Source organism: Mus musculus, chromosome 15, assembly GCF_000001635.26.
Source record: "Mus musculus strain C57BL/6J chromosome 15, GRCm38.p6 C57BL/6J".
NCBI lineage: Eukaryota > Metazoa > Chordata > Mammalia > Rodentia > Muridae > Mus > Mus musculus.
Window position 1 is genome coordinate 91,002,724 of NC_000081.6, and position 27,884 is coordinate 91,030,607.

A 27,884-nucleotide genomic window follows, 5' to 3' on the forward strand; every position below is an offset into this window, starting at 1 on the left:
ACTGACAGATAGATAATGTAATTTGATCCATATGGATGAGTGAATGGGTCAGTAAGTAGATGGGTGGATGGACAGACAGATAGATAGATGGAAAAGAATACAATGTAATTTGATCCATACATCCTTGTTTTCTGAATTCCAGCTACATAACCAATTCTGCAAACTACCTAACTTCATCAGTCATTGCCAGAAAAAATGTCCACATTCAGCCTGGGATCTAAGAACGTTGTAATCCAAATTCTTCCCGCATTTATAGGAATGCACACCCGAGTCACCAAGTTCACATCAAGTCGCTGTGAGATTCTTTAGGCTTCCATCATTGCGAGATCTCAACTGTGTGCTTCCCGGACTATGGATGCGTTTTGCCATCTCCCTGGAATGTTGATCCCCCGTATATCTGCCAACTGTCTCTACACTTTCAAAAGTCTCACAGACTTTGATATCCTTTCCCTTTCCCCAAGCTGAATTACTTTCCCCTCCCAGAAACCTGTTCCTGGTTTTCATAGAGTCGATATCAAATTGAATTTCTGCATTTCCACTAGTGACTCTCTACAGATAAGGAACATATCTTATACATTACATAAAAATGGTGTAATTGTGCAAGTGTTTCCTAACAGACTCTGATAAACTACATCAGCTTTAAAAGAGTTTGGCCCAATGCCGTGCACTGCTCCTGCTTGGTTAGTTATGCACTGTTCCTGCTTCGTTAGAAGAAACTCACTCTTGAACAGTATTCAGTGACACTCTAGCTCTCATTCCCTATATGCTATAAGATTAGAGCCTAGTTTGGTTTTTCTAAGGTTCACTATGGGTTCGAGTCACATTTTAATGAATCAAGGGAACAAAGCAAAGGTTTTCTATGCCAGCCTTTTAAAGGAAGCGATAAACTACTTCCTTCCTGCTACACAGCACACGCATCATTAGTTGTGTGTCTTCTGTCTTCTTCCTTCATTCCTATTGGAAACTCCGACACAAGATAGCCATGGAGAAATGTTCTGGTAGCCACTGGAGAAATGACTCTGACTCTAGTGGTGTCATCAGAAGGTCACAGGACATTCTCAGACTGAATCTAGTAACTGTCAAAATCTTGCCTGGCTTCCCAGGGTTTTTGCCTTCACAACAACCAAACTATTTTTAGAGCTGAATATATTAAATAAGCCAAGAGACCAAATCTTGTTTTCAGCATGCAACCTTAAGAAGGAGCGTCTTCCGTCAGACAAAGGATGCTTTGCTCCTGCTTCCCGTGTTAGCAGTGAACCCCCGAGCCTTCTTAGGAAGTGTCCCAATACCCTGACAGTGCACACGGCATCCATACAATGGGTGCATCTGCACTGCAGGCAGCGGATCAGGACGGAATGAGAAACCAGCTGGAAGTATGTATATCGCTGAACTGAAATATGTGAGTAATAAAAGAACTTAGACTCCAACTCAAGCATTATACGTCTTCTGCCACTACTCACGGAGTGGTAAAAGGCTACTTGCCACCTTGTGATCAGATATCAAATGTCGAACTCTTCATAGGCCTTTACCCACACTAGCACCGACTCTGGATAAGTTTCCCTCAGCCTCAATTCAGTTACCCATAAAACATGTCTAAGATACCACTGTCAAGCCCACATTGCAGCATCTTGAACAGACGAGACACCCTGTGGTAAGGAAAGCCTATGTATGTATAAAGCACTGGTACGGTACTACACAGTCACTTGAAAAATCCCCTAAGCCAGTTCCTCTCCAGTCAGCATATCTCAAATGAGTCTGGGTCTTCCACCAAGGATGTAATATTGACTTATTGGCTCCTTTAACTGCTGCTTTAATTTTTTTTAAAAGCATACTTTGAAAGTCCCGAGTCTTTAAGAGTTTAATTGTGAAACTGTTCTTCTAGGCATTGTATAAATTAGGCCCTGAACATTACCTATGTATGCAGTCACACAGCTGTATGTATACATAATGCTAAACCAAGATAAGTTGAGTGTTTCATACACTCATTTGCAAAGAAGAGGCACAATTCCAAAACTGTTGTTTTTTTCATAGCTATGACTAACCAAGCCTTATTCACACTGTCATTCACGTCAGATGGGACACAAGAACTTTTGTGTGTGTGTGTGTACTTGTGTGTGTCTATGTGCATGTCTACCACGTGTGTGTGGGTACCTGCCAGGGCCAGGGGAGAGTGTCGGACAGCCTGGAGCTGGAGTTATTGGAGGCTGTGAGCCACCTCACGTGGGTCCTGGGAACTGAACTTGGGTGCTCTACAAGGCCAGCAAGTTCTGTACACACTGAGTCATAGCTCCAGTCCCATTGGGCACTTTATGGCGTTCTGTTAACTCCCTGGCAACTTCAGACATGTCGCTAATGAACTTGGTCCTTGTCACACACATCCCCATTCCCTTCTCTCGTCTCTTCTTCCCTCTCCCACTCAAACCTTTCTTCCCAAACAGTTTCCCCTATTTTCAAACTCGGGGTGTGTGTGTGTGTGTGTGTGTGTGTGTGTGTGTGTGTGATAGAGAGAGGGAAAGTGTTGCTGAAAACAGCACCCAGGGCCTCTTACATGCCAGGCAACACCACCATGAAATTGGGCCACACTGTTACAAAACGGGGGTTTTCTCCCATCTTTATTGTAATCATTTGTATCTTCTTCTATCACCAATAAAAGACTTCCCCATTCAGACAGGGAATGGGACTCCCTAGATAACTAGTTTGGTTTACAGGGAATTATAATTATAATGGTAAAATAGGGTCCTTAATCTGAATTGGGTGAATTAAATGCTAAAGACTGGACTGTTTAATGACTTGTAGATACTGCAAAAATGCCTGCTAAGAAAGAATGAATAAGACGATGCTACTGGAACTTACAGCATCCCATTGTTGGCATGCTACACATATCTCCTTCTATGTGCCGGAACCCTTATGTCCTTTCAAAACTAGACCAGCAGCGCTAAGATTACCCCAAGTACAAGGATGCAGACAACCAAACTCATGCTTGCAAAGGGCATGAAGACGATGCTCCTGAAACTTCCACCCTATCAGCTCTTCAGCTCTCCAGCTCCCAGGAATAAATGGCCTTTCTTCTGCTCCAAGAAGGATGAGAACCACCACACAGATACCTTCTTTTTACAGTGGGCCACTGCTGAGTTCCTTACCACCACGTTGGAAAAAGCACTGTTGTCCCTGATCCAGTTCTGTGGGTCCCGTGAACTTCCTGTGGCGTGCGCGTCTTGGCTAACTCTGTCTCACTTTGTTTTGTGGCTTGAGGGATTCTGATATCATCCCACGCCACAATGGCAGTTTTCTAGTTCACCCAATAAGCTGACCTGATTCCCACTCTCCCAGGCTCTTTTGCCCACGCCTATCTGTAACCTGCTCTTCTGGTACCTCCTTGACACCGCTGCTCTACAGAGTGTCCTGCTACCAGCAGTCCTTGGCCCTGAGCCTTTGTCCTCCTTACCTCTATCGCTGTGCTGAACGATCTTCATCATCGCTACTACTTACTGGTTTGCCATTTGAATCTTAAGGTGAATTATTTTTTATTCACTTTTAAATTTCTTAAAATTAGGGTAGCTATTACTGTGTTGTGATATCAAGCCATGGAGGTGTCTGGTCCGCTTTTTAAACCTCCTCTAGTCTATCCCAGTAAATAGATACCACAGCAAGGCAACCTCTATCCCATTTTAACCATCTATTTTCTGTTCTGGATATTCCTAATATACTATAGGAACTGTAAGACCCCTCCTTTCCCTCTTGCTTTCTAAGAAATAAGACACCGCATAAATACCAAAGCCAGCAGTGTAATGGCAGCACTCAGAATGTAAAGGCTGAAGAAGGATTTGGAACTCTAGGTCCAGGTTAACTACAGAGTGGCAAGTAGAAGGCCAGTCTGGAGCATAGCAAACCATCCCAAATAAAATAAAATACAACAACTTACCCATTACAATTATGCATGGAATTTCAAAAATCGTCTTGTAAAGTTATAAATGAATCTATACATGCTTTCAGAAGATAAGAGAATATCTTATTTTATACTGCCTACTAATACTATCCTATTAGATTATTCCTTTACAAGAAAAACAAATACAACTCTATAAAAAATAACAGATCAAAAACTGAAGGATACCTGTGACTTCATAAACAAGGAGAGGTAACAACTCACCCCAAAGCTTCCAGAAAGAATACAAACTTGCCAACCCGTTTTACGATTTTTTTTTAATCTCTAGGTAAAGGATCTCTGTGCCCTTGAAAGCCACTATCCTTGTGACAATTTGTTACAATAGTAAGGGAAACTAATACTTGACCTTCAGCTTCATATGAACGGGTAGTGAGTGCCTCAAACTGTAAGGCACAGTTAACAACCATCTTATAATCCACTGTTCAAACCCCGTCACTTATGAAGGAAAAGAAGACACACTTCGAAATCATTCCTAGGGAACCGTCATAAACAGGACCATCCCAGGTACACGGTGACGTGCTCTCAGTCTACTCATGGGCCACTAATAGCAGGCAATCCTATAATGTTGTGGAGATGCATATCTCAGTCAAAAGGACGGAGAAGCGTAATAATAATCAGCACATCAAAAACAGGTTGAAGCCATGGAGGGAGTGTCAGCTACTGACAACAGATAAGAATGGGACCAGTTCTCAGGCCTGGCCCCGTGAAGGAACGGCCTGGCGAGCTCAATGTGTTTACTTTGTTCTCAGTAAACACTAATGCAGATTCCCACGTCCCACCCAAACACGTTAAATCGGGATTCCCAGAGGTGGGACCCAGACTCTATACTGTGCATTAGCACTCCGCATGACTCCAACACACTGTTAGGCCAGCACCAAACCTTCTGAAGCAATGATTAACAGCTATGTTTGCAGGTAGACCTTGACCCCATTTCTCAGGATCCTCTGGCCACACCCCCACAACAATGCCACTTCTTCCACCATAATTTCCTATTAAATACAACTTAGTGGGGCTGAAGAGATGGCTCAGCAGTTAAAGAGCACTTACTACTCTTGAGCAGGACCTGGGTTCAGTTCCAAGTAACCACATGGTGGGATGTAACACCCTCTTCTGGCCTCTGAGGGCACTGCACCTACATGTTACACAAATGTACATGCAAGCAAGACATTTGTATGCATAAAATACAATCTTTAAAAATGGACCCTATAACTCTGGTCCAATATGTCTCAAGCAATAAGGTGAAGGACTCCTCCTGAGGTATCTGCTCAAAGTTGTCCTCCAGCCTCCACCCATGTATGCACCTTATACCCAGGAACAAACACACACTACCCTACACACACACAACCACACCAGACAGAAATAACTTGATTATTACTAGAACTATAAATCATGTTTGAGCACTCTTTTTCCATACCACTGTGTATTTAGCTATTTTTAAAGATATGTTACTAGAGAAATGTCTTAGGTACAGTATACTAGACATAATCATAAAATTATTTTTATACTGCATTGGATTCACTATGAAAATCGCTCTGTATCATGAGCTACCAGGCCTGCTAAGTGTAATGAGGCAGACAAGACCTGAAGAATATCAATAAGACACAAGAAACAAGTCAATTTTTGTTAAAAATAATAATAATCTTTAAAAGTCTGCTATAGTTAAAATACTGTATTCTTAAAGAGTATATAAGAGCATGTGAAATAAAATTTCCTTTCAGTAAAAATCGAATTTTCAATAGCTAAGATACAGTTGCTTGGTTTTTTTCAGACCGCTTGCCATTCAGAAAGTCAGATGAACGCCGTTCATAGGACGTGACATTAGCTCATGCAGCCTTCGGTAGAAAGGCTGCCAACAGCAGACCCTGTGAGTCTTGCCTACTTGATCTGCCCCATTACCCTTACAATGCCCATGACCACTGACAGGTACTCAGAATTGAGAGTGAAAGAAAACAAGCAAGGTAGCCTTCTCCCTCAGACATTTTACCTCATGAGTGTTCCAAAGAAACACTAGAGAATAAAGTATCTTTGATAAATGAACTGAATCTTCTTTCTGCGTTGCCTATCTGGGGAAACAGATCCCGTCATCCATTAGCTCTGGAGTAAAGGTCAGACCTGGGTCTTAGACACTGAGTGAAAAGCCATTAAAGATTTTGTTTTGTTTTGTTTTGACATTAAGAGCTATCTACAGCTATTAGCTTCCCCCTTAGAAAAGAGGACTATTTTAAGGGTTCCTGCCTTCTCAACAGAATGGTGGGCTAAATTAGATTTGAAGCCAACTATAAGAATCAATTGCTTCCAGAAAACATCCCCCCAAAGTCAATTCCATTAGAAATAAATCAATCCTTTATTTGTATAATACTATGCTCTACCAAGACATACATGGGAGAAAGAAAGAAAGAAAGAAAGAAAGAAAGAAAGAAAGAAAGAAAGGAAGGAAGGAAGGAAGGAAGGAAGGAAGGAAGGAAGGAAGGAAGGAAGGAAGGAAGAAAGAGACAATCTTTAAGTTCCCACCATCTGTAACTTTGTTATGCATACAGAAAATAAGGCAAAAACAACTGTAGTTCAACATGCTACATGACTACACTGCTCACACGGAGGCTTATGAGAATCCACATTTTCATAAGGATGCTGAGGGTGTAGGTAATACAGAGTCATCTTCTGGTAATACTGATTCCACACTGTCTCAAAACCTTAGGTGAGAGATAATGAAGAAAACGGCCTGTGTGAGGAGGGAGAGGAAAGTGTGGCAGAGAACACTTGGATGGGCTCATTTGATGGGCACATCCTGAAGAAACAGAAACAGAAAATGAATCAATTAGCAGAGGTGGACCGTTTTATATCTACGACGTCTATTATTTCTAGACAGCTGTTGGGCCATGGAGATGACTCAGAGTGGGGAAGTCAATACGAATATACACAGCGTCAGTGTTTCCACGAAGATATCGAACTATGCTCATCTAAACCAAATCCACTGAGCAAATGGCACGTGGTTTACAAGCCCAACTCAAACAAGCAAATGAAACAAAAGTTGACATTTGTAGATCCAGCTCTACTTGCATTCTCCAGCTTGCCACTCTCGGACAAGCAACCCCAGTTCAGGACATAGAATGCCAACTTTTTTTTTTTTTTTTTTTTTTTTTTTGGCCTCTCAAGCAGCAGGATTGTGAATATTCACTTTTATTACACTATGTAAGAAGTTTGCTGTACACTTTAGATCTCAGGAAACACAGAGGCTTTTGAAAGATGGTTCCACTGGTAAAAATGTTTGCCGTGCAAGCATGGGACCTGTGTTAGATTATCCACAATTCATAGAGAAGCTAGGCACGGCAATGCATACCTGTAATCCCCAGCATGGGGGAAACAGAGACAAGAGGGTCACCAGAGCCAGGCAGTCTGGCTGAACTGGTGAATTTCAGGTTCAGTAAAAGATACTGTCCCCCAAAATAAGATAATACGTTATAACTCCTGCCTCAGCATACACGTATGTCCACCATATGCATATGTGTGCACACAAGCACACACACACTAATACATACACACACACACACACACACACACACACACAAACACACATGTCAGAACTTAGTTTCTATAAGTCAAAAGACACAGCTAGAGTTTCACCAGGCTGGAATCTGAGCACTAGGCTTGGGGGTGGTTCTCAGCTGGAGTTCAGCTCATTCAAGTTATGAAAGAATTCAGTGGCTTATTAAGTAGAAGTAGGAGCCGCCTTTTCTTGCTGGCACATGGCCAGGTCTCAGATCTTAAATGTCACCCTAACATCCAGCCTGGTGGACCTCTCACAGTGGGGGCACTTACTGCAGGAGAAGCTGTTGTTCCAATCAGCCAAGCCTTCATCTCTACGTTAACAAGGGATGTCTCATCACTTTTGCCTGTTCGACTAATTTCCAGCAAGCCACAGTCACTACCCGACTCAAGCCACAGGGATTGATGACACAGAGTAAGGATCAGCAGGCAGATTACTGGATAATTGCCCTCCCTGGGGCGTCATGCACCATGGTCAAAACTTCTCTTTGGGGATGGGGCAGGGAGAAAGTTTTGAGTCAGCTTGAAGAACAGGAAATTAAATACAGAGATGAGAAAGAAGCCACTGAACCAATAGGGAAGAGGGCAAGTAAGTAGCCTTTGGGATACGGCCACTAACAGCCACATCAGATATCTTTTAGTTCATTTGGTGCTAATAAATACAAATCAAATATGTAGTGGGAGCTTTGCATAAGAACTACCCAATCTTCACGAGCGTTCCCTTCGGACTAAGCACTGCATCTATGTGAAAAGAGGGGACAGTCTGCACTTCCTCCTGAAACATCAACTTTACCCTGCATAAATAAGAACTGTAAACATTACTGTGACACACAATGCTAGACTGTATATACAGAATGGAGAATGTAAAATGCACAGCAACATTTTTTTTAATAAGACTTAAAGACTCAGAAATGTCTGGTTGAGCTGTACATTACAGATTTTATTTCCTTGTACTTAGAGGGCTCTTGATGTAAAAGCTGAGACTCAATGCTATTTTGGGTCTACACTGTACTTTATCCCTCCTTAAATATTAATGAGAGGAAAAACTCACGGGTAAAGAAATAAATTTTTAAACACACGGTTTCAAATACAATGCATGTGTGCATGTTCACCACCTTGGTCTCTAGAAGGTGAATTGCAAATGAAATTGTTATAAAGGCAATTATGTTTTCTATACCACACAGGCAGGCACTAAACCCTAGACTACCGTGGCTTACAACTATCCTGCCCAACCATTAACCTTCAGTGTGGTAAAGACTTTGTTTATTTAGGGTTCAGTTTTTCTCTTAGTCTTCAAAATCCAAACAAGCACTTTACATTTTGTGGCATCAATTTCTAATCATACTCCATAATTCAGACTGGTGTTTTCATTTATTTATTTTATTTTTACTTTCGCTATGAATTGTTTACACAGTTTTCCTGCACATCTATCTTAAGCCTCCGTGTTAGCAGCTAGATGGTCAAGTCTGAGTTAAAGTCAACAGTATATTCCTTATGTACAAAGGAAGAATCATTCCTGGTCACAGAGCAGAGCAAAGTGATATACCACCTCGAATCATGGGACCAGATCAACACGTAAGGGACGGTAAGACAACAGGACAGGATCCTGGGTCCCCAACACAATGAACGTATCGGCGCTAGGCTGTTTATTAATTACCCACAATGCTGAAGAACAGCAAACTTCCATTTTAATTGAGCCCTTGTAATTTGCGGTCTTTGTTCAGACAGCCCAACCTGTGCCCCAACTAACACGGGCTCTGGCAGCCGGAGGTAGTTGCCACCCTCACTTTACTGACTTAGAGGTTGAACTAAGTAGTTGAAGAATCTGCCAGATGAAAAGCCATTGAGCCCTATGATGTCGGGACAGAACATTCACTAACTACCTCCTTGACCGTTATGGAACCAGTGTCAATACCAAGCCCAGCTTTCTCCTCACTGGGAGGAGAAGATAAGCCAAACAGAAGTCAACAGGGCCTGAGAACTTGGATGCGGGTTCTTTGGAATAACGTGTTCCAAAATGAAAGCAGTTACATGAGACTTGAATAGAACGAAGAACCTCATATTAAGGCATTTACCAAGTACACAACTGGGAGACCACGGTGTCAATTAGAACCAAGTGGAGGAATCTCCACTATAGACCTCAGATGCCACCGGATGAAAACCCTCAAGTTTTGGATTGTCGGGAAGCTAGCACTTAGCTCAGACTAATTCTAAAACTTCTACCTGATAGTCAAAAAGCAGTTAGGTAAGACAATGAGTGGTTATTATGGGAACTAAAAGCAGCCCAAGATAATTTGCATCTGCCTTTGCAACATCTTAATTTCTCCACAATCACGAGTGTCTGATTGGATGTTTAGCTTTGTAGAATCTTTGTGCAGTCATGACTTGATCTTTTTTTCTGAGAACCTCATTTTATACTTTGTCTCAGTTAGGATTTCTATTGTTGTGGCCAAAGCAACTTGAGGAAGAAAGAGTTTATTTGTAGTACATTTTCACATCACTGTTCATCATCAAAGAAGTCCAGATAGACACTCAAGCAGGGCAGGAACCTGGATGCAGGAGGAGCTGATGCAGAGGCCATATCGAGGTGCTGTTTACTAGTTTGCTCCCCATGGCTTGATAAGCCTGCTTTCATACAGAGCCTAGGACCAGCCCAGGGATGGCACCACCCACAATGGGCTGAGCCTTCCCACATCAATCACTAATTAAGAAAATGCCCTTCAGGTTTGTGTACCACTGAGCTTATGGAAGCATTTTCTTAATGGAGGTTGACTCCTCTCTCAGCTGTATAAAGCTGATATAAAAGTACCCAGAGCACACACTTAAAGAATGAGCTAAGCCTCCAGCTTAAAGGGAAATGTTAATAATTAATTAGGAACTGAAATACTGGGATGTTTCATCTTGGTTTCTTTTTGATGTTTGATGCAAGTCCTCCGAGACAAGTCAATTCTAAGTCTCTACTGGCCCCACAGGGAGCTCAACTGTGCCATGGAACACATGCAATGCCTGCTGCTCAAAGCTGGCTGGTGTTTAGAAAGAAAAAGCTTCCAAAGTCTCCCCTGACGCCACAGGGAAGCTCAGCTCTGCGGAGAGCCCTGTGCAACACCTGGAACTACAAGTTGACTGAATGCCTGGCAAGAAAAGCCTTCACTGGTTTAAATGTCTGAACCTCTACGTTTCACATTAGTGTGCTTAAGACAAGAAGGTTAGAAGGTCCAGCTTAAGGTGACAGAATCCTGAAATGCCAGCACTCCCCAGACAGATGAAGAGAGCCAGCCCAGCAAGTAATTACCTCTTTACCCATTTGTCATTAAAATTAGGGATTTGCAGAGCACAGAAGCCAGGAATTAAAATTCAGAACGTTGATTGTGGATTTGACTGTGGTAACTTGGAGATAAGCCCCTCGAACAGGCAGAGAGCCCCAAGGATTCGGAAGAGGATATAGTGCTCAGATACACAGAGACCTACCGCTGGACCACAAAGGCTCACACTATTCCATACAAAGATCAAATCTTAGCCTCCTTTATGCAAGAAGTTTGAAAGATACCTACTCTCCTAGAAAAGAAGTTTCCAGTACCATTAGATCAGACCATAAAAAAAAAAATACACATTAAAAATCCCTCTCCACCCCCAGGCTGGAGAGATGGCTCAGTGGTTAAGAGCATTGACTGCTCTTCCAGAGGTCCTGAGTTCAATTCCCAGCAACCACATGGTGGCTCTCAACCATTTATAATGGAATCTGATGCCCTCTTCTGGTGTGTCTGAAGACAGTGACAGTGTACTCACATATATTAAAATAATAATAATAATAATCTCCCCCCAAATGAAGCCGGAAACCATGGAGAATGGAAAAGAAAATCTCATATAGATTAAAATTCATTCAATATTTACTTAAAATTGACTCAATAAAAGCACGTGCATATTAGTGTCTCCTGAAAGTCAGAGAACAATGAAATGTAATTAATGAAATAAAAAGTATGTGCGGTGTCACATGTGTTTCACATGTCCCATGGTGCTTTTCATGTCCCTAGAGCGCAGCGATCTGCTATACACATTCAAATTAGATACCAAAAAACAAGCATTCTGTGATATAGCACAAACATCCTTCAGAAGAGGAGCATAGGATATCCGTTCATAAAGCAATGTCCCTACGGTGCGCGTTCTGGATGCCCCAACCGGCAACAAAGAGCTGGTTTCTACACATCTCTTTCCACCGGGATCTGCTTGCCACTGTCACAGGCATGAAATTCCCAACAGCCAAATAATATTTGTAAGCAATTTAAAGGCATAAAAGAGTTTCCCTGGGGACTCAAATATATTTATTCCCATTGGATGACATTTCTGGAGTATGCCAGATTCCCAGTTTCTGGTCCGTCATCCGCTGATCGTATATTCCCAGCCATTACTTATCGGTTATAATAATTGTTTAAAACTTCAATTCACAGCAGCTTGAATAAATTCAGCTCACATTAACTTTGTCTACCTACTTGGAAATGTTACCGGTGGTTTTCACCTTCGGATCCTCAGTCTGCTGGGATATCACACAATTCTGGATTTTCCGTTTTGATAACTTCCTCATCTCCCCCACTACGCCTTTATCACTACACACCTTACCTTTGTTTGAACTATTTGCCATTCTCCCACCCACAGCAACAATTCTAACCAATTCGTGTTTTATGAGACTGTAAAAGAACCGCTAGTTCATCTTTGAATCTCCTCTCCCATCCACTGAACAACAACATTCTTCCCACCTAGCATTTTCATAGGAGGATAAAAAAAATGGAAGCAACTTAAGCTACTTAAAGGGGAAGAAACCTTAAGAGCCACTCTCCCGGTTGTGCAAGCCACTCCCTGTTTCTCAGAACATCCACATTATTTTCATGTATATAAATGATTTAAATAAGAGCCTTTGAAATAACGTTTGTTTATTTGAGCTATACAACAAAGTTATAAGACAGAAATATGTAACATTATTATTGTGTAAAATAATAGAGAGCTATTTTCATTCGTAGGAAACCAGTGAAAAACCCAACTCTCCAATGAAAGGCAAGCAGATGTTCTTTTCTTAAAGGTAGTTCTTGGGGGGGGGCTGGTAGTTTTCTCAATGGTTAAAAGCACTGAATGCAGGCCCCCAGTACTTGGGAGGCAGAGGCAGGTGGATTTCTGAGTTCGAGACTAGCCTGGTCTGCAGAGTGAGTTCCAGGACAGCCAGGGCTACACAGAGTAACCTTGTCTTGAAAACAAAACAAAACAAAACAAAAAGCACTGAATGCTCTTGCAGAGGAACCAGCATCCACACGGCAGCTCAGATCTGTTTGAAACTCCAGCCTAGGGAATCCTAGACTTCTGAACTCTGTGTGCACCCAAACACACATGTAGGCTAACATTCATACACATAAATAAAAACAAATAAATCTTTTAAAAATCATTTAAAAGACAGTTGTCATTGAACAGACTAGAATTTATTCAGAAGGAAAAAAGTAAGACAAAGAACCCTGATATGTCATACCACTGTAGTACGAGTTTCATGCGTTACACCAAACATGACTTGTGGTTCATGTCATTTACAAACTAACAAGAGGTTATGTATGTAAAGTAAGACAGTTTTCTGAACCATAAAACTTGCTCATTAGAAACCGAGGACTGGGCTCGGTGCTATACGCCTTTAATCCCAGCACTCAGGAGGCAGAAGCAGGCCTCTCTGAATTCAAGACCAGCCTGGTCTACACAACAAGGTCCAGTCAAGTCGGGGCTTTAAAGATTTGTTTTTATTTATATGCATGTGTGTGTTTAGAGTCACCTGTGTGTGCAAGTGCCAGAGAAGGCCAGAAAAATGTATCTGATATTCCTGGAGCTGGAGTGACTGGCCACGACAAGCCATCTACTGTGGGTGCTGGGAACCAAAGTTTGAGCTTTGCAAGAGGGGCAAGCACTCCTAACAACTGAGCCCTAGCCTCGCTACTTAAAAGAAATGAACAACTGTACTTGTAAGAACCAAATGATATAACCCATGGTACCGAGGAATAATACAACACCTGTCTTTCAGTAAGTATCTATTATACATCCAACCGTGTACTGTCTCCATGCTGTACAGCAACCTGAAGTAGATAGTACTTTCACTATTTTAAAGAAGAGAAAATTAATATATCAACCACTGAAAGCCCAAGTTCAAGCCGACACATGGCTCTCCTCTAACACCTGTGACGTTCCCTAGGTAACACTGCTTGCCTGGCTGCCGCCCTCACCACGATGGTAATCATATAATTGAGTGATCAGCATTATAGTAATGGAGTATAATTATTTATTATTTTCAAGACAGAAGGAGCCATGGCTGGGATCTCAGTATAACGTATGCTGACCTCATCTCTAAAGCACGTATCTGGAAGATGAATATCTGATGCTAACTAACCACATGGGTTTTCTCAGCTTGAAGAGAGTTCCGACAGCAAACTTCAGGAACAAATTTCGGATCTCGTTAACCCGCAGGTTTAGACGGTAAACAGTGGAGGTGTGTATACTGAAGACTTCATCTGAAATTCATCCAAATTATCTTTCGAATTCTAAATTTAGATAGCTGAAGTTCATTTGATAAGGGATGCCATCTGAATGGTACAGAAAGATTTGGAGCATGTTTTTTAGTTCACAGAGGACTACCATTTAGTTGGGAAACACATCTGTATTACAGACACTAAATAACGGTTAACACAGATGCTACAAACCAGGTTAATTTCAAAAAAAAAAAAAAACAGAGACGGATGAATACAAAAATGATCACAAAAATCAGAGAATAAGATATATAGGAAAAACAAACAGGACGTGGTGGTTTTATTCCCCCAAAGGGTAAATGAATATTTGATATTTTCAATAAAGTAAGGCCATAGATAGTGCAAGCTAGGTGGGAGTAGACAGGCATGGAAAACTACAAAGAATGATCAGATATATATATATATATATATATATATCAGATTCCACACTATCCACCCCAGCGCACATCAATCACCATTTCTTGCAATTCCCACCACCGACGCAACTGCTGACCGCTGCCCTGGGATTGCGGTCGTGTGTGTGTGATGGATTTTGCCGTGCATAAAGGAGATTACCTCTGGGTTGCTGAGCCTTTCCTCCCAGGCTCGCTCACGAGACCGGCTGCATTTATAAGCAGTCGGTTGCTCCTTTGTTTCTTTGTTGAATCCTGTAATTCCGCACACAACGTCTGTCAATCATTTATGCTGGCCAGGAGGCAAATGGCAAGTGGAAAGGCCACACTGACCACAGGAGGGGCTCCCTCAGCTGGGGACAAACAAGCAGTTGGGGCTTTCCTCAGCTGAGAGCATTTGTCGCACTGTGTTCTCACAGTCCCGGGCTGAAGGGATCCAGAACAGTCACGTCATTGCCCTCAATGGTCAAAGAGTCAATATGGTTGAGCTTGTGGGAAAATGCGTCCTTTAAGAATGATATTTGATACTCACATTAAAAGTGAACATCGTCACATGGAAATCTTTCAGAAATGAATAGCATCCTCAAGAATCTCTGTGAACTGAACTCAGTGTTAATCCTTCACTGAGCTCTGAACCCCTCCCTCCTGCACTAGCCACTTAACCACTTAATCCGCCTCAGCTTCATCTAGAGGGCGCCCATAGCACCGCATAAGACCTGCTGCCGCTTGGCTATAGATACCTCCTCCCATTTCTAGACCCAAATAGAGACCTACCTACTCCATGGGTCGTAAGATCTGACTCTCCAGCAGCCATGCACACATGCCCAAGTAGCAGGACCCATGAGGGCTACGTGCAAAGGCTCACCCGTGAAAATAACAGGGTAAGGAAAAAAAGAGAGAAAGGATTCCCCTGTCCTTCCTCTGTTGGTTCGGACTGAGTATTTCCAGATGGCTCCCACAGAGACAATGCTGCTTGTGTTTACAAATCAATCATGAGTGCCTGCCTCATATCCGACATCTCTCCCTGCTTTGCCTCATTCTTCCCTCGATCTTGCTGCACCAAGACTGTACTCCTGGAAGAGCAAGAGTTCCTGGCTCTACTGTCTAGGAAACCAAGACTAAGCCAAGTTCTATTAGGCTAACAGATTGTTGTTGTTGTTGTTGTTGTTGTTGTTGTTGTTGTTTTAATATACTTTCTCCAAAGGACTGATGGAAAGGACTAAAACTTTAATTACCACTATATCACAGTGGAATGAGAATTTAAAGTGTGTGTGTGTGTGTGTGTGTGTGTGTGTGTGTGTGTGTGTATTACAAAGAAAGGTTGGGCAAGGTTGAGCATCAAAGCACGTACAATGTACATGGCCCTGTAACGAGTTTTGGAGTGACTTCATAGAACGTCCTTCGAGTCTCACAATAGGCTTTCCAGCTTTGTTAGGAAGAGCATGGAAAGAGAAGAAAAGTAGATCAGGTTTCAAGCCATGCAAGGCTGAGGCTCGCACAGCCACAAGAAGCCTAAGAAATTGGATTCAGTGGCGCTGCTGACCAGAGAGGTCCTAGCTATGCCAGGCCTTGAGTATCTAACAATGAATCCATCTGGCAGAAACCCTCACTGCGCCTCTTTTGGGAATGCTTGGTTTCAGCTCTTTTCATCCCACCATTCAGATGCTAATCAATGCTCAGGGGCAGCCAAGCAGTGTGTCTGCTAAGCCGATTTTTTTTTTTTCTTTTGATAAGTCTGGTACAGCCTGCAATGCACACGCCATGTTAATGTCAAATGTAGTCTTTGTCTACTTATCTCGTTCACTAACTCAAATTTCATTTTCTTTAACCAAATCTTAAAGGAAATTATATGTGTTTCTCTCCAGATAATCTCCCTTGCTACTCTGGGCCAATCTCTTTGCAGACAATGAGACATAAATAAAGCATGAACAGACACTTTTTAATTTATTCTATTTAAACATTATAACTGTCATGAGATTCTTGTGATTTTCATATATTAATATTTTACAGACGGTATTCCTTAACCCTAGATAGTAGCCAAAGTCAAAAGAAACTACGAAGAGTCTACAGATCTCGTCTATGAGAATCTGCATAACAGATATGATGTAGCACATGCTGTTTTACCTTTATTAAGCCATTCAGACCTAGGAACTTGGGCCAAAGAGAAGTCTCAGCAATTAAAGGTACCTGCTGCTGAGTCGGATGACCTAAATTCAATCCTGGAACTCACATGGTAGCAACAGCAAGCAGACTCCTGACCTTGACCTTGACTATGAAGGTGTGTGATGAGATGCACCTGTATGCATGGGCATGCACAGACACACACAATAAATTATGTGTATGCATATGAATTTATGTATTTAGTTTTTGTTTAGGTATGATAACACATGCCTTTCATATCAGCACTCGGGAGGCAGATATATCAATATGTATAGTTCTGATAATTCATAAGAAATCAGAAGCCCAAATATCTAAAGACAGCCATATAATCTCTGTGAGTTCAATGCCAGCCATAACTACATAGTATGCCTCTGACTTTAAAAATAATAATAATAATGCTAATTAAATTAAACTTCAGGCAACCAATGGCTGTTAAGAGAAGGAGAATCAGTCTCTCCAGAAACGAGTCCCCAAAGCTCATCTAGTCCCAAAACATCAGCCCTATATACATACACACATGCACAACATTAAATGAACACAGCATTTTGTATTATGTGTGTTTCTTATTATTGTGCATATATTTACTTTAGTTTGCCTCTTATAAAGTAATAAAAAAATACCTCGCTTTTCTACTAAAAAAAAAAATGCTGATGGGAAATAATATACATCCCCAGTCTGTAAAAACAGAAATGATCAGAATCAAAACTAACTACTCATTTAGGCTGTTGTGAGGCTCAGAGCATTGGAGGGCATTTAAAAGAGGCCAAAGACAAACACATGCTCTCTGTCTTTCCTGTTGGCATTTCCAACACACTTCTATCTTCCAGACTCATTTTCTCTGTGCACGCAAGTGCTCACGTGTACAGTACATGCATGGAGGATGGAGGGTTATCTCAGCTATTACTCCTCGGTCACTGTTTGCCTTACTTTGTAGTTATTGTCGTTTTCAAAAGTTTGATGATCGTTTTCCTCCTCTTCCAACTCATCCCAGATCCTCCTCACATCATGTGTTCTAGCTCTTTAAGAAAAAAAGGTCAAAGCAACCCCCCCAAAAGAGGACAGACACACACACACACACACACACACACACACACTACACACACACACACACACACACACACACTACACACACACACACACACACACACACACACACACACCTCCTCCTGAGCACAGGACCTAGCCGGGAGTGTGGCTGTTATACACTTTAACTCCAAGGAAAAACATTCTCTCTCTTCTCCCCATTTCAAATACCATTTTGGTTAGTGGCTCAACTTTGTGTCCACTTCACCTTTTCCATGCTGACATTTTGTCTGGATAGAACTTGCACAGTTCTTGCATATGCCGTCAGAGTCTTTGAGAATTCCCATTTGGAACTCATCCTGCTAAGTGTCTGGAAGATGGTGTTCCCTTGGAGTCATGCACGTCCGGCTCTTACAATCTTTCCACCTCCTCCTTCACATGGGTCCCTGAACCTTGAGCTAAGGCTTGTGATAAAGACATCCTATTTAGGGCTGAGTACTCAAAAGTCTCTCACTGTCCGCATATTGTCTAGTTGTGGGCACAGCTGTCACTTACCATCTACTGCAAGACAAATCTTCTCTGGCAGTGCTGAGCAATGCACTGACCTACGGGTTTGGCAATATGTCACTAGGAGTCACTTATTGTTATGTTCATTGAGCAGAGAAATGCTGACAACCTTGCCTTGTGTTCTTGCCATTTAACCCTGTCATACATGGAGCAGGCCTTAAATCCAGCCAGAACGTGGTTGGTTACTACTGTAACACTTATGCCACTACTCACAAGCTCACTATTGTAGATCTGAGGGCACACAGTGGTGTAGTATTGATTATGTTTCTCTTCCAGTAGCATGCATACTGCCTTCCAGCACTGTGAATGCTAGTTGGTAAAGATGGAGCCTCCCACTGGGCACCAGCTCTAGTTCTCCATGTTCAATGACATTCAGCCATTGCAGACAGTGACCAATACTATTATTCATAGACTTAATGTCTGAGGGGACTCCTTTGACCCTCAACTCAAGAAGTAACCCTTTCCTGGTACTGGGGATTTTAGTTGGTGACATATGATGACTGGTTGGGGGTATTAATATTAGGTCTCAAAGAAAGCTAGGACAAGTCTTACTCAGTACCTGTGGCCCCTCCCAGCCCTTCTCACCCTATTCCCTATCTATCCTAAACCTCTCCAGCTCATGGGCTGGGCCTCACTTCTCTTTCCCAGTTTCTGAGACCTATATAACTCAGCCATGTGGGCTATGTGCCCTCTTGGTTCCCATGTGCTCTCTTGGTCCTCTTAGCACCTTCTCTGCTCTCTTCCCTTCCTCTCACGGCCCAGTTCAGTCTGGACTCTTCCATATGCCTCTGGATATTTTCTCCCTCCTTTCTACAACAAAACGTTCTCCTTAGCCATACCTAGAAGCAGTCATATAATTCTTGACTGGTGCCCAAGCCCAGAACTGGTATATATGAGTTCCCTTCCAAGGGACCTGGCTTGTTCAGACCAAGCTGCTGATTTGACTCTCCTAGGGTATCTAAGATCATCTGATTCTGCTGGCTTCTGCTGCCCACAAATTTGACTCCAAGCCCAAGAGTCCACTTCATCAATGGCTTCTTCCCATCACCTGCTCTGATCATCCATCTCTCCTCACCTCCCTTCTCAGGATGTATTTTAAATCAGTATCTCTAGGACTGTATATCTTCACTTGGTCTAAGAGGCAAATATTTCATGAATTCTAGGACAGACTGCCTGGTACTGTACTTGATGACTATGGTTCCCAAAACAACAGGCTGAGAGGAGGAAGTTGGGGTGGATAGTATCAATACATGTATGTATGAAATATCAACGAATAAGCAAAACACTTGAAAAATTCATTAGACTACCCAGTCAAGAGTGGAAGAAAAACCACAGAAAATCCAGATACAGTCATGTCAGCACTCACAGACACAGGCTTTGCACAGGTAGTCAGTATTATTCCACGCCAATGAGCAGATTCCGGTGTCAGCTTAAAAGATCAGGATTTGAATCCTGGCTCTGCTCCTTTACGGCTGAATGAACAAAAGGAAGGGACCTGGTTCCCTTGTGCTGTTGTTTCTATGTCTCAAAAACAAGACCATCTGCTCTCTCAGTGATTCTCAAGAGAGTTAGCTGCCTGTTCTGGCTCCCTGATAAACAGACTTGGATGCGGGGGAACAAGGTCAGGAGCAGCCCAAAGCAAACAAAAGCGAAAGACAGAAAAGTGAATACAGAGAGGCCTTCAACTACAGAGGCAGCTAGGCTAGGCCATGGTTTGTTATTTGATGAGAAGAGACGGTATCGGTACCGTGAGAGGGCTCCAGAGAAGCAAGGGGTCAAAAACTGATGTAATGTTGACCTATTTGAGGGCAAGACTGGAGAAGACAAGATACAAAAAGAGACTAAGAGATAGATATGCCTAACCAGGGCATCGCTATTGCAAAGGAGGAAAACTAGAAAATTAATCTGGAGTAAGAAAAGAAGATAGATCCTATGAGGAACCCAGAGAGGGCACCCATGATAACAAACAAGGAAACCGAAAAGACTGAGTCATCTATCCCAAGCTACAACCAATTAGGATTTCAGCTGCTGCGCAGAAATGCGGCTAAAGACTGCAAAACCATTAGCAACAAAAGGTCGGTCGAATTTTCCATTAGGACCAAATTAGTATGAGACGCTAAATGGGGAAAAAAATGAAATCATGCCATTTGTTGGCATTTCATCTAGGCTCTGCCTCACAGTTACCTGGCAATAGCTAGATGTGCCTGACACACTATAAAAGGGGCTGCTTGCCCCCATCCTCTCTCTCTTGCTTTCCTGCTCTTGCTCCCTTACCATCTTCCCCCTCTCTCTCCCCATCCCATTCCCCTCCCCCAGCCTCCATGTGCTCATGGCCAGCCTCCACTCCTTTCTATAGATAGATAGATAGATAGATAGATAGATAGATAGATAGATGGATGGATGGTAGATCTGCCTTTCTTTCTCATTTTCAAACACCTGTTAAGTCACAACTGACTCTCAATAAACAGAGTTCTCATTTGAGACCCACAGGTAGAAAGCACTAATTTAGTAGACAGTGGAGGTAAAGAAATCTAAATATATTTTATGTAACTCTACCTCAAATGAATTATTCCAAATATTAGGGGCATCAACGGAAAAGAAAGGGTGAAGCGGCATCCTTGTCATCATTTATGTACTTACTACATTCACCGCCATGTCTCCTGTATGGCAGCGACACAGCATGGCATAGGTGAAATCTACTCACTAGAAAACTACAACAGTGTAGATAGAAAGCTAACATTGTTCTTTGAGGCTCTTAACTTTTTCTTTTTTTTTTTTTTCTTTTTAAAGATTTATTTATTTTATGTATGTGAGTACACCGTTGCCATCTTCAGACACACCAGAAGAGGGCATCAGATCCCATTACAGATGGTTGTGAGTCACCACGTGGTTGCTAGGAATTGAACTCAGGACCTCTGGAAGAGCAGTCAGTGCTCTTAATCACTTAGTCATCTCTCCAGCCCTTGAGGCTCTTTTCTAAAAGCCCATTTCCTTGCTCACGTTGGATGCCCTCTGGGCTTGGGTGCTCAGATCTTTTAAGGGCAGAAAGAGAGCTCTTTAGGTAATGCTGTTTTCTTGCTAATTCTATTAATATTCTAGAGTGTCAAGGAAGATTCAAAGTTAGAGAAAAGGTAGTTTGAGATGAAACTCTTCTATTTTATTCCTACTTGAAAACTGGGGAGAAATACCTCAAGATGTCGAGCTCTGATAATTCATCAGAAATCAGGGTCAAAAAAAAATCTAATGTGTTAAACAACTATATACCAAGTAATAAAATCATCTTTTACGTAAATTTTTTAAGAAAAAAATGTGAAATAAAACGAAATATTATGAGTTCATAAATACTATGGAATTAAAGGAGAATAATTATTTTTTAAAAGATCAAGAAAGGGCCATTAAGAAAAGAAGCACAGTAAGATGGCTATCAAACACTTTTGCAGAATAACCACTGCAGAAGGAAGTTTTCAAATTTTTTATTAGAGCTAAACAGTTTGAGAAGGATTCCAAAACCAGAATTTACTCCCAGGTCAAAGTAACAAGACTGATAAGAAGGGAAATGGATTAATAACCAAGCAACACTCAAAGTAATGTCCTTATTCACTTGTCTTCCAAAAGAAAACTCTGGAAAAAACGTGTTAGTGTGAAAAATGCTTAGGACAAAGTTTTAGGACATTGACAATTAAAGGCTGATGACACTGAAAGAGTAAAGGCTAACTCCCAGGGTTATGCAGACACTGGAGCAAGCTCAGACCAAGGCCTGAAACAGGCTGAGACTGCACGGAGGGGCTCTCAGCTAAGCACCAAAAGCTGGATTAAACCAGTGCACAGAATATTAAACAGGAAGAACTTCATAAGTGTGCAAAGTATTTGCTCCGCTTAAATCCTTCCCAAGGATGTTCAGGAAAGGGGTATTTTAATAGGCACATACCTTTGAGAAATAAGATCTCAGGATTGTTGGTTGTACATAATTAAAAGAAGAACTAAGCAGATACATAGAAACCAGTTTATCCAAAACTTCATTTAAATTACTGATTCAATAAGCTTTCTCAAACTGGTTCTGAATTGCAACTGTACAAGGCAATGAATGAAAATAGATAATTACCCTACCAAAACCACACACAGGAAACATTTATTATGAATGACTGACAAGAAAGAATCCAGTTCTAGAATAGCACTGTGCCTTTAAGGGGATTGTATACGCATTGGGAAGAGGCACTAAGAAAATCGTATTATATGTTACACAAGTGAATCTCTCTACTAAACATGGAACAAAATGTTAGAAACAACACTGTACTATCAAATCACCTCTGAAGTAAAACAAGAAGAAACTTGTTTCTTGTGCCCACACAACCACAATGATGGTCTTGTTTTAGATTCAGAACTAGGTCCTTTATGGGTCCTATGAAGAGTTCTGAGATAGTTTCTAAAATCACGATGCTTCGAAATTAATCCCTGCCCCTCCCCGCCCCCACCATGTGCTACTTTCCTTTCTATTATGATAAAGACCAAAGGAATTTAGGTGGAGTGGGATTATTTTACTTTCATTGTGAAGAGGAAGCGCTTACAAGAACTCAAGCAGGAACCTGGAGGCAAGACCTGAAGCAGAGACCATGCTTGGCTGCTCTCCGAGGCTCACTCACTTCGTCTTTTTATACAACCCAGGACCACTCGCCCGGGGGTAGCACCACGCACAGTGGGCTGGGTTCTTCCATATCAATCCTGGATTAAGAAAGAGGTTTCCAGTAGATTGACCCATTGGCCATTTGCTATGGAACATTTTCCCAGGTAATGTTTCCTCTTCCCAGGTAACCCTAGCTTGAGTCAAGCTGGTAAAACTAACCAGCACACCTTGTTTTAATGTGCTGGTAAATGTGCTGGTAAAACTAACCAGCACACCTTGTTTTAATTCACTGAAGGTCAACTGTGAAGTCTATAGTGCCCCGTACTATATAGCCACACTTTTATGAAAATATATATTCATATGATCATTGTGCTTCTTAATTGACTACCATGTACTCATGATTCAAGAGCGTGTGACCTCCCCACTTAGAAACTGAAACTCCAATGATAATCCTTTCCCACATTAGTGCAATAATATGGATTTTTTCTCAAATGCTCCTTCTTGGCACAAAACCTATGAGTTATTCCTTCACACAAGCATTTACTTATTCATTAAAGATTTGTTGAAATCCTGGGCATTCTCCACCAAAGACCAGGCGAGGCAATGAGAAACCAAGAAACAAAATGCATGCCCTTTGCCCTTCTGGAACTCAGTCTAAAGGCTTTAAGATAAGCAAGCTTATCATCTAAAAATATGTTGAAATCACCCCAAATCTCAAAAATTAAAAATAAAAATTGCTAAAGTATGAGCAGTGTAACTTTTATAATTAAAATTTTCAGCATCTAATAATAGTTGTAATATATATGTAATATATCCATGTTCTGTATATTTCTACATGTATATTTTTGACACTTCTGGCTTAGATCATTTACATTCTGGTAGCATGGGAAGAGTATCAGCCCAGGTGCTGATTCATACATTCTAGCCCAGCTCAGCTGCCATTGTCATGGTGGCTAAGGGAAGGTTATTCAATTTCCATTTGTCTAACTTACAGTGTATAAAATGAAGATGATAACACCTGTGTACCTACCCCACAGGCTTTCTGTAAAGATAAAATGGTAACGTGACCTCACATCAACTCAATCCTGCTATGAGCTAAAGCAAGAGAGCTCACAGAAAACTAAAATATTTAAGTACATTCCTAAATAAAATAATCATCTTAACAGCAAAGTCTTGCTTATTTTAAGACTAGTTTAGAATATGTAATGAAAAATGTGTTAACGATGAGGTAATATTAATGAGTTAGTTTTGAAGATATACCTTCAGGCAGAAGTTTCTCAAAGAACCAGGTGTATCACATGGGAGGGAGCTTGCTACTCATACTGACTCCTGCATATGAGTTTTATTTGAAGGGGTCTGAGAATCCACACATTTTATCAAGCACCCAAAGACTGATATACACTAAAATACAGTCTCTACTGACAAATGGTGAAAAGCAACCTTTGACCTTGGTAACAAACAAAACCATAATAAAATACCTAGATTAGAAAGAAAATCCACATGAAATAGTTATTATATTTTCTAGCTCCTTTAAAGTATTTTTAATTCAGAAAGGATAAGTTGTTTCAGGTATTGATTGGGTTTCTTCCTTACATAGTGGGAAAATTATAATCTGAATTATTGCTTTTTCTTAACTAATATATATATATATATATATATATATATATATATATATATATATCCAAAGGAGGTTAAGAAATAAGCCAGAAGCTTTTGGCCATTAAAGGTAAAACTTCTCTTTTCCCTAAGAATGATAGTCTAGTATAAATGTTTGGACTCTTACAATGTAATAGAGCACCACGGTCTTAGCCAGTGTTCTATTGCTGTGAAGAGACACCGTGACCACAGCAACTCTTATAAAGGAAAACATTTAATAATGAAGCAAAACTGGATTACAGTTGAGAGGTTTAGTCCATTATTGTCATGGCAGAAAGCATGGCAGCATGCAACAGACACGGTGCTGGAGAGGCAGCTGAGAGTTCTACATCTGGGTAAGCAGGCAGCAGGAAGAGAGAGTGACACTGGGCCTGGCTTGAGCTTCTGAAACTTCAAAGGCCACCCCCAGTGACACAATTTGTTTAAAAAGGCCACACCTATTCCAACAAAGTCACATCTCCCAATAGTGCCACTTCCTATAGGCCTATGGTCACATCTCCCAATAGTGCCACTTTCTATAGGCCTATGGTCACATCTCCCAATAGTGCCACTTCCTATAGGCCTATGGTCACATCTCCCAATAGTGCCACTTCCTATAGGCCTATGGTCACATCTCCCAATAGTGCCACTTCCTATAGGCTTATGGAGACCTTTTTCACTCAAACCACCAGAATCACCACTCACAGGTGTGACATATATAATTTTAAAATAAAGAAGACTATTGTTATACTCCTAAATTGAATGTCATATACATTTCAAAAGAATTATATAATCTTGAATTCTTTTCCTTGGCAAATTAACATGATATCAATACTACTTTCACACCATTTTAAAAATATCTATATTATTCCAAGTAAGATACATTTGTTACTATTTCAAGCTCACAATCCTAAACAAATTCTCCCTACAGAAAGAAAATTTCCCTCACGGCTTTTTTCCAAATGACAAAAGAAATAGGAGATAGCTGTTAAAATACATAATAGAGACTCAGACTATTTACATGGCAGACTTATACTTGACAACCTACTTTTTATTTAGTTTTCCTTAAACATTAAACTGCTTTCAAAGAGATTAAATAGAAAAACACAAGATTGTTTTTTAAATGCCTTTACAAAATAACTGTACCATTTTAAAGAATGTCTACATTTAAATTATATATTTTTTTAAAAAAATGTTCATGTAAAGCAAGGATGTCACATAAAATATAACCATCTAGTAAAATAAGAGCAGATCTGGACAGTGACAGTTAAGCAAAGCACCATTGGGAAACTTAACAGGAATTCTTTAAATATCCCTGAGGAAAGGGACAAAAAGCTATGAGCACTTCTCCTTGCAGCCGCTTTATAAAGTGAATACACACTTTCCAAAACTGACTGCTAAGAGTCCCACGTCGACATCAGATGTTTCCAACTAACAGACGGTTCTGTGTTTGAAACAGAGGACTGCCTGTTCACCCTGGTGACTGGAAACATGTTGCTGGGTAAGCTTAACTCAGCCATGAAACGAAAATAGGCAAGGAGAGAACTACAGCTTCTCAGTGACAGACAAGTAGCGACTGGACAGCTAGGAACTGTCGCTGTGTGTATGACTAATGCTTTATTTTGTATATAGAATCCCAGCCTTCCTGGACGCCCATCCTGCTCAAGTCAAAACGCCTCAAAACACTTCTGTAAACGCTAACAGCAGCTTCAAGGTAAGCTCACTGTGCTTAAAAGGGAGGAGCGGGGAGCTATTACTCCACCTCCAAAAGGATACTAGGAAATTTCCACTTTTGAAGTAATATATGTTTCAATGCAAAATAAGGTCTTATGGACTTTCAGGTTCATTACTATGTATCTCGCTTAGCTGTAACAGTCTTCTCTTGTAGGCATCCCAGTCCAAGGCCACAGAAAGTAGAATCGACTGATAAGAAACTCAGGACTGACTTCCCGAAGCACCACACTGACAGGGAGATTGACTGAGTTTCTGCACATGCCGTAATCATGCCCAAACAAAGCTCTGTCGCCTCCCCCTCTGGATGGACACAGCCGGGAACACGCGGAGTCTGCAGAGATGTCGGATTTGCTTCTTTGTGTACTTTTTAGGCCTCTATCACTCTCCTTGGCAGTCAAAATTAAAGATTTTCAAGGCAAAAGGCTGCTCCCTTATTTCTTGGCTTCGTTTCACCAATTCATCTTTTGCTGTTGTTTCTTTAAAAAAAAAAAAAAATCCCAGCACTTGGGGAGGCAGAGGCAGGCGGATTTCTGAGTCCCAGGCCAGCCTGGTCTACAAAGTAAGTTCCAAGACAGCCAAGGCTATACAGAGAAACCCTGTCTCGAACCCGCCCCCCCCCCCAAAAACAAAATTAAAAATAAAATCTTGTGTGCTTTTTTGACTCATTCCTCTCTCACCTCATTCAGGAAATTTCAACTTTTCTCATAGTAAAGCCTTTTTTTTTTTTTTTAAAAAAAAAAGTGTTTATCTATTATATGTAAGTACACTGTAGCTGTCTTCAGACACTCCAGAAGAGGGCATCCGATCTCATTCCAGATGGTAGTGAGCGACCATGTGGTTGCTGGGGTTTGAACTCAAGACCTCCAGAAGATCAATCAGTGCTCTTAACCTCTGAGCCATCTCTCCATAGTAAACCCTACTAATTAACTGTATTCAAGCAGTAACTTTTAACAAATTGTGACTTGAACTAGAATTTCCTTCCTAGGCTCATATATTTGAATGTTTGGTCCCCAGTGGATAGAACTCTTTGAGAATGGTGGAGGAGGTGTGTCACAGGAGGTAGGCTTTGAGGTTTCAAAAGCCCACACCAAGTCCTGTTTCACTTCCCCTCTATCTCTGCCTGCTGCCTTTGGATCAGAAACTGAGCTCTCACTACTGCTCCAGCGCCATGCCTGCGTGCTGCCACACTCCCCACCACGGTGGGCATGGACTAACCCTCTGAACCTATAGCCAAGTCCCCAATTGGATATTTGAAATAAGTTGTCTTGACCATGTGTTTTGTCACAGCAATAGTAACCCAAATTAAGATACAAATATTCCTCTGATCAATTCTCCTCACAAGCCAAAGCCTGTGATCTACCAAATTACGTACAGTCATTTTCCATTCTCACAGATTATGTCTTACTCTGAAATTCTATAAAAATCTCCCATTATTACCATATTTGAAGAAAATGGATTTCTTTCAGGAATAAAACAAGAGACAAACACTTATCAGGGATACAAAGATTTAATCAAAACTATTAACTATTTTGATCTAACTGGAATCTACGCAACACTAAACATAGCCACTGTAGAACACATACTCTTTCTCTAGTATATATGTAACAGGCTTTTAAGCTCAGGTGTTCAACACTTGGTCCACAGCTGATGATGCAGTTTTGGAAGATGGTGAAACCTTTTGGACATGGCACCTGGCTACCAGGTAATAAGGTCAAAGGAAC

The 27,884-nt window shown here is 41.3% G+C and overlaps 1 protein-coding gene and 1 long non-coding RNA gene across 40 annotated transcripts in view, besides 1 other annotated feature; one reads left to right on the forward strand and one right to left on the reverse strand.

Moving 5' to 3' along the window:
* Kif21a (kinesin family member 21A) overlaps nt 1–27,884 on the reverse strand; it is a 117,108-nt gene that overhangs the window by 69,449 nt on the left and 19,775 nt on the right. For 31 of the 39 annotated variants that reach the window (XR_001781495.2, XM_017316476.2, XM_017316466.2 and 28 more), the window contains exon 1: nt 15,198–24,268. The exons of the other annotated variants lie outside the window; for them this stretch is intronic. Coding sequence is in view for 30 of the 31 variants with exons in the window: in XM_017316476.2 (XP_017171965.1) it covers nt 15,198–15,265 (68 nt within the window). In the remaining variant the exon portion in view is untranslated. Of the gene's footprint in view, nt 1–15,197; nt 24,269–27,884 lie in introns of those variants that run through there. 39 annotated transcript variants of the gene reach the window in all.
* Nucleotides 13,799–17,325: an enhancer, noted in NCBI's record as "VISTA enhancer mm1478". NCBI's record gives its function as "enhancer in: neural tube[3/4] | hindbrain (rhombencephalon)[3/4] | midbrain (mesencephalon)[3/4] | forebrain[3/4]" and the evidence as "EXISTENCE:transgenic organism evidence [ECO:0001131][PMID:17130149]".
* Nucleotides 25,895–26,673, forward strand: Gm52216. Its single transcript, XR_003951646.1, has 3 exons — nt 25,895–25,930; nt 26,062–26,143; nt 26,318–26,673. It is a non-coding gene; the product is annotated as a predicted gene, 52216 (long non-coding RNA).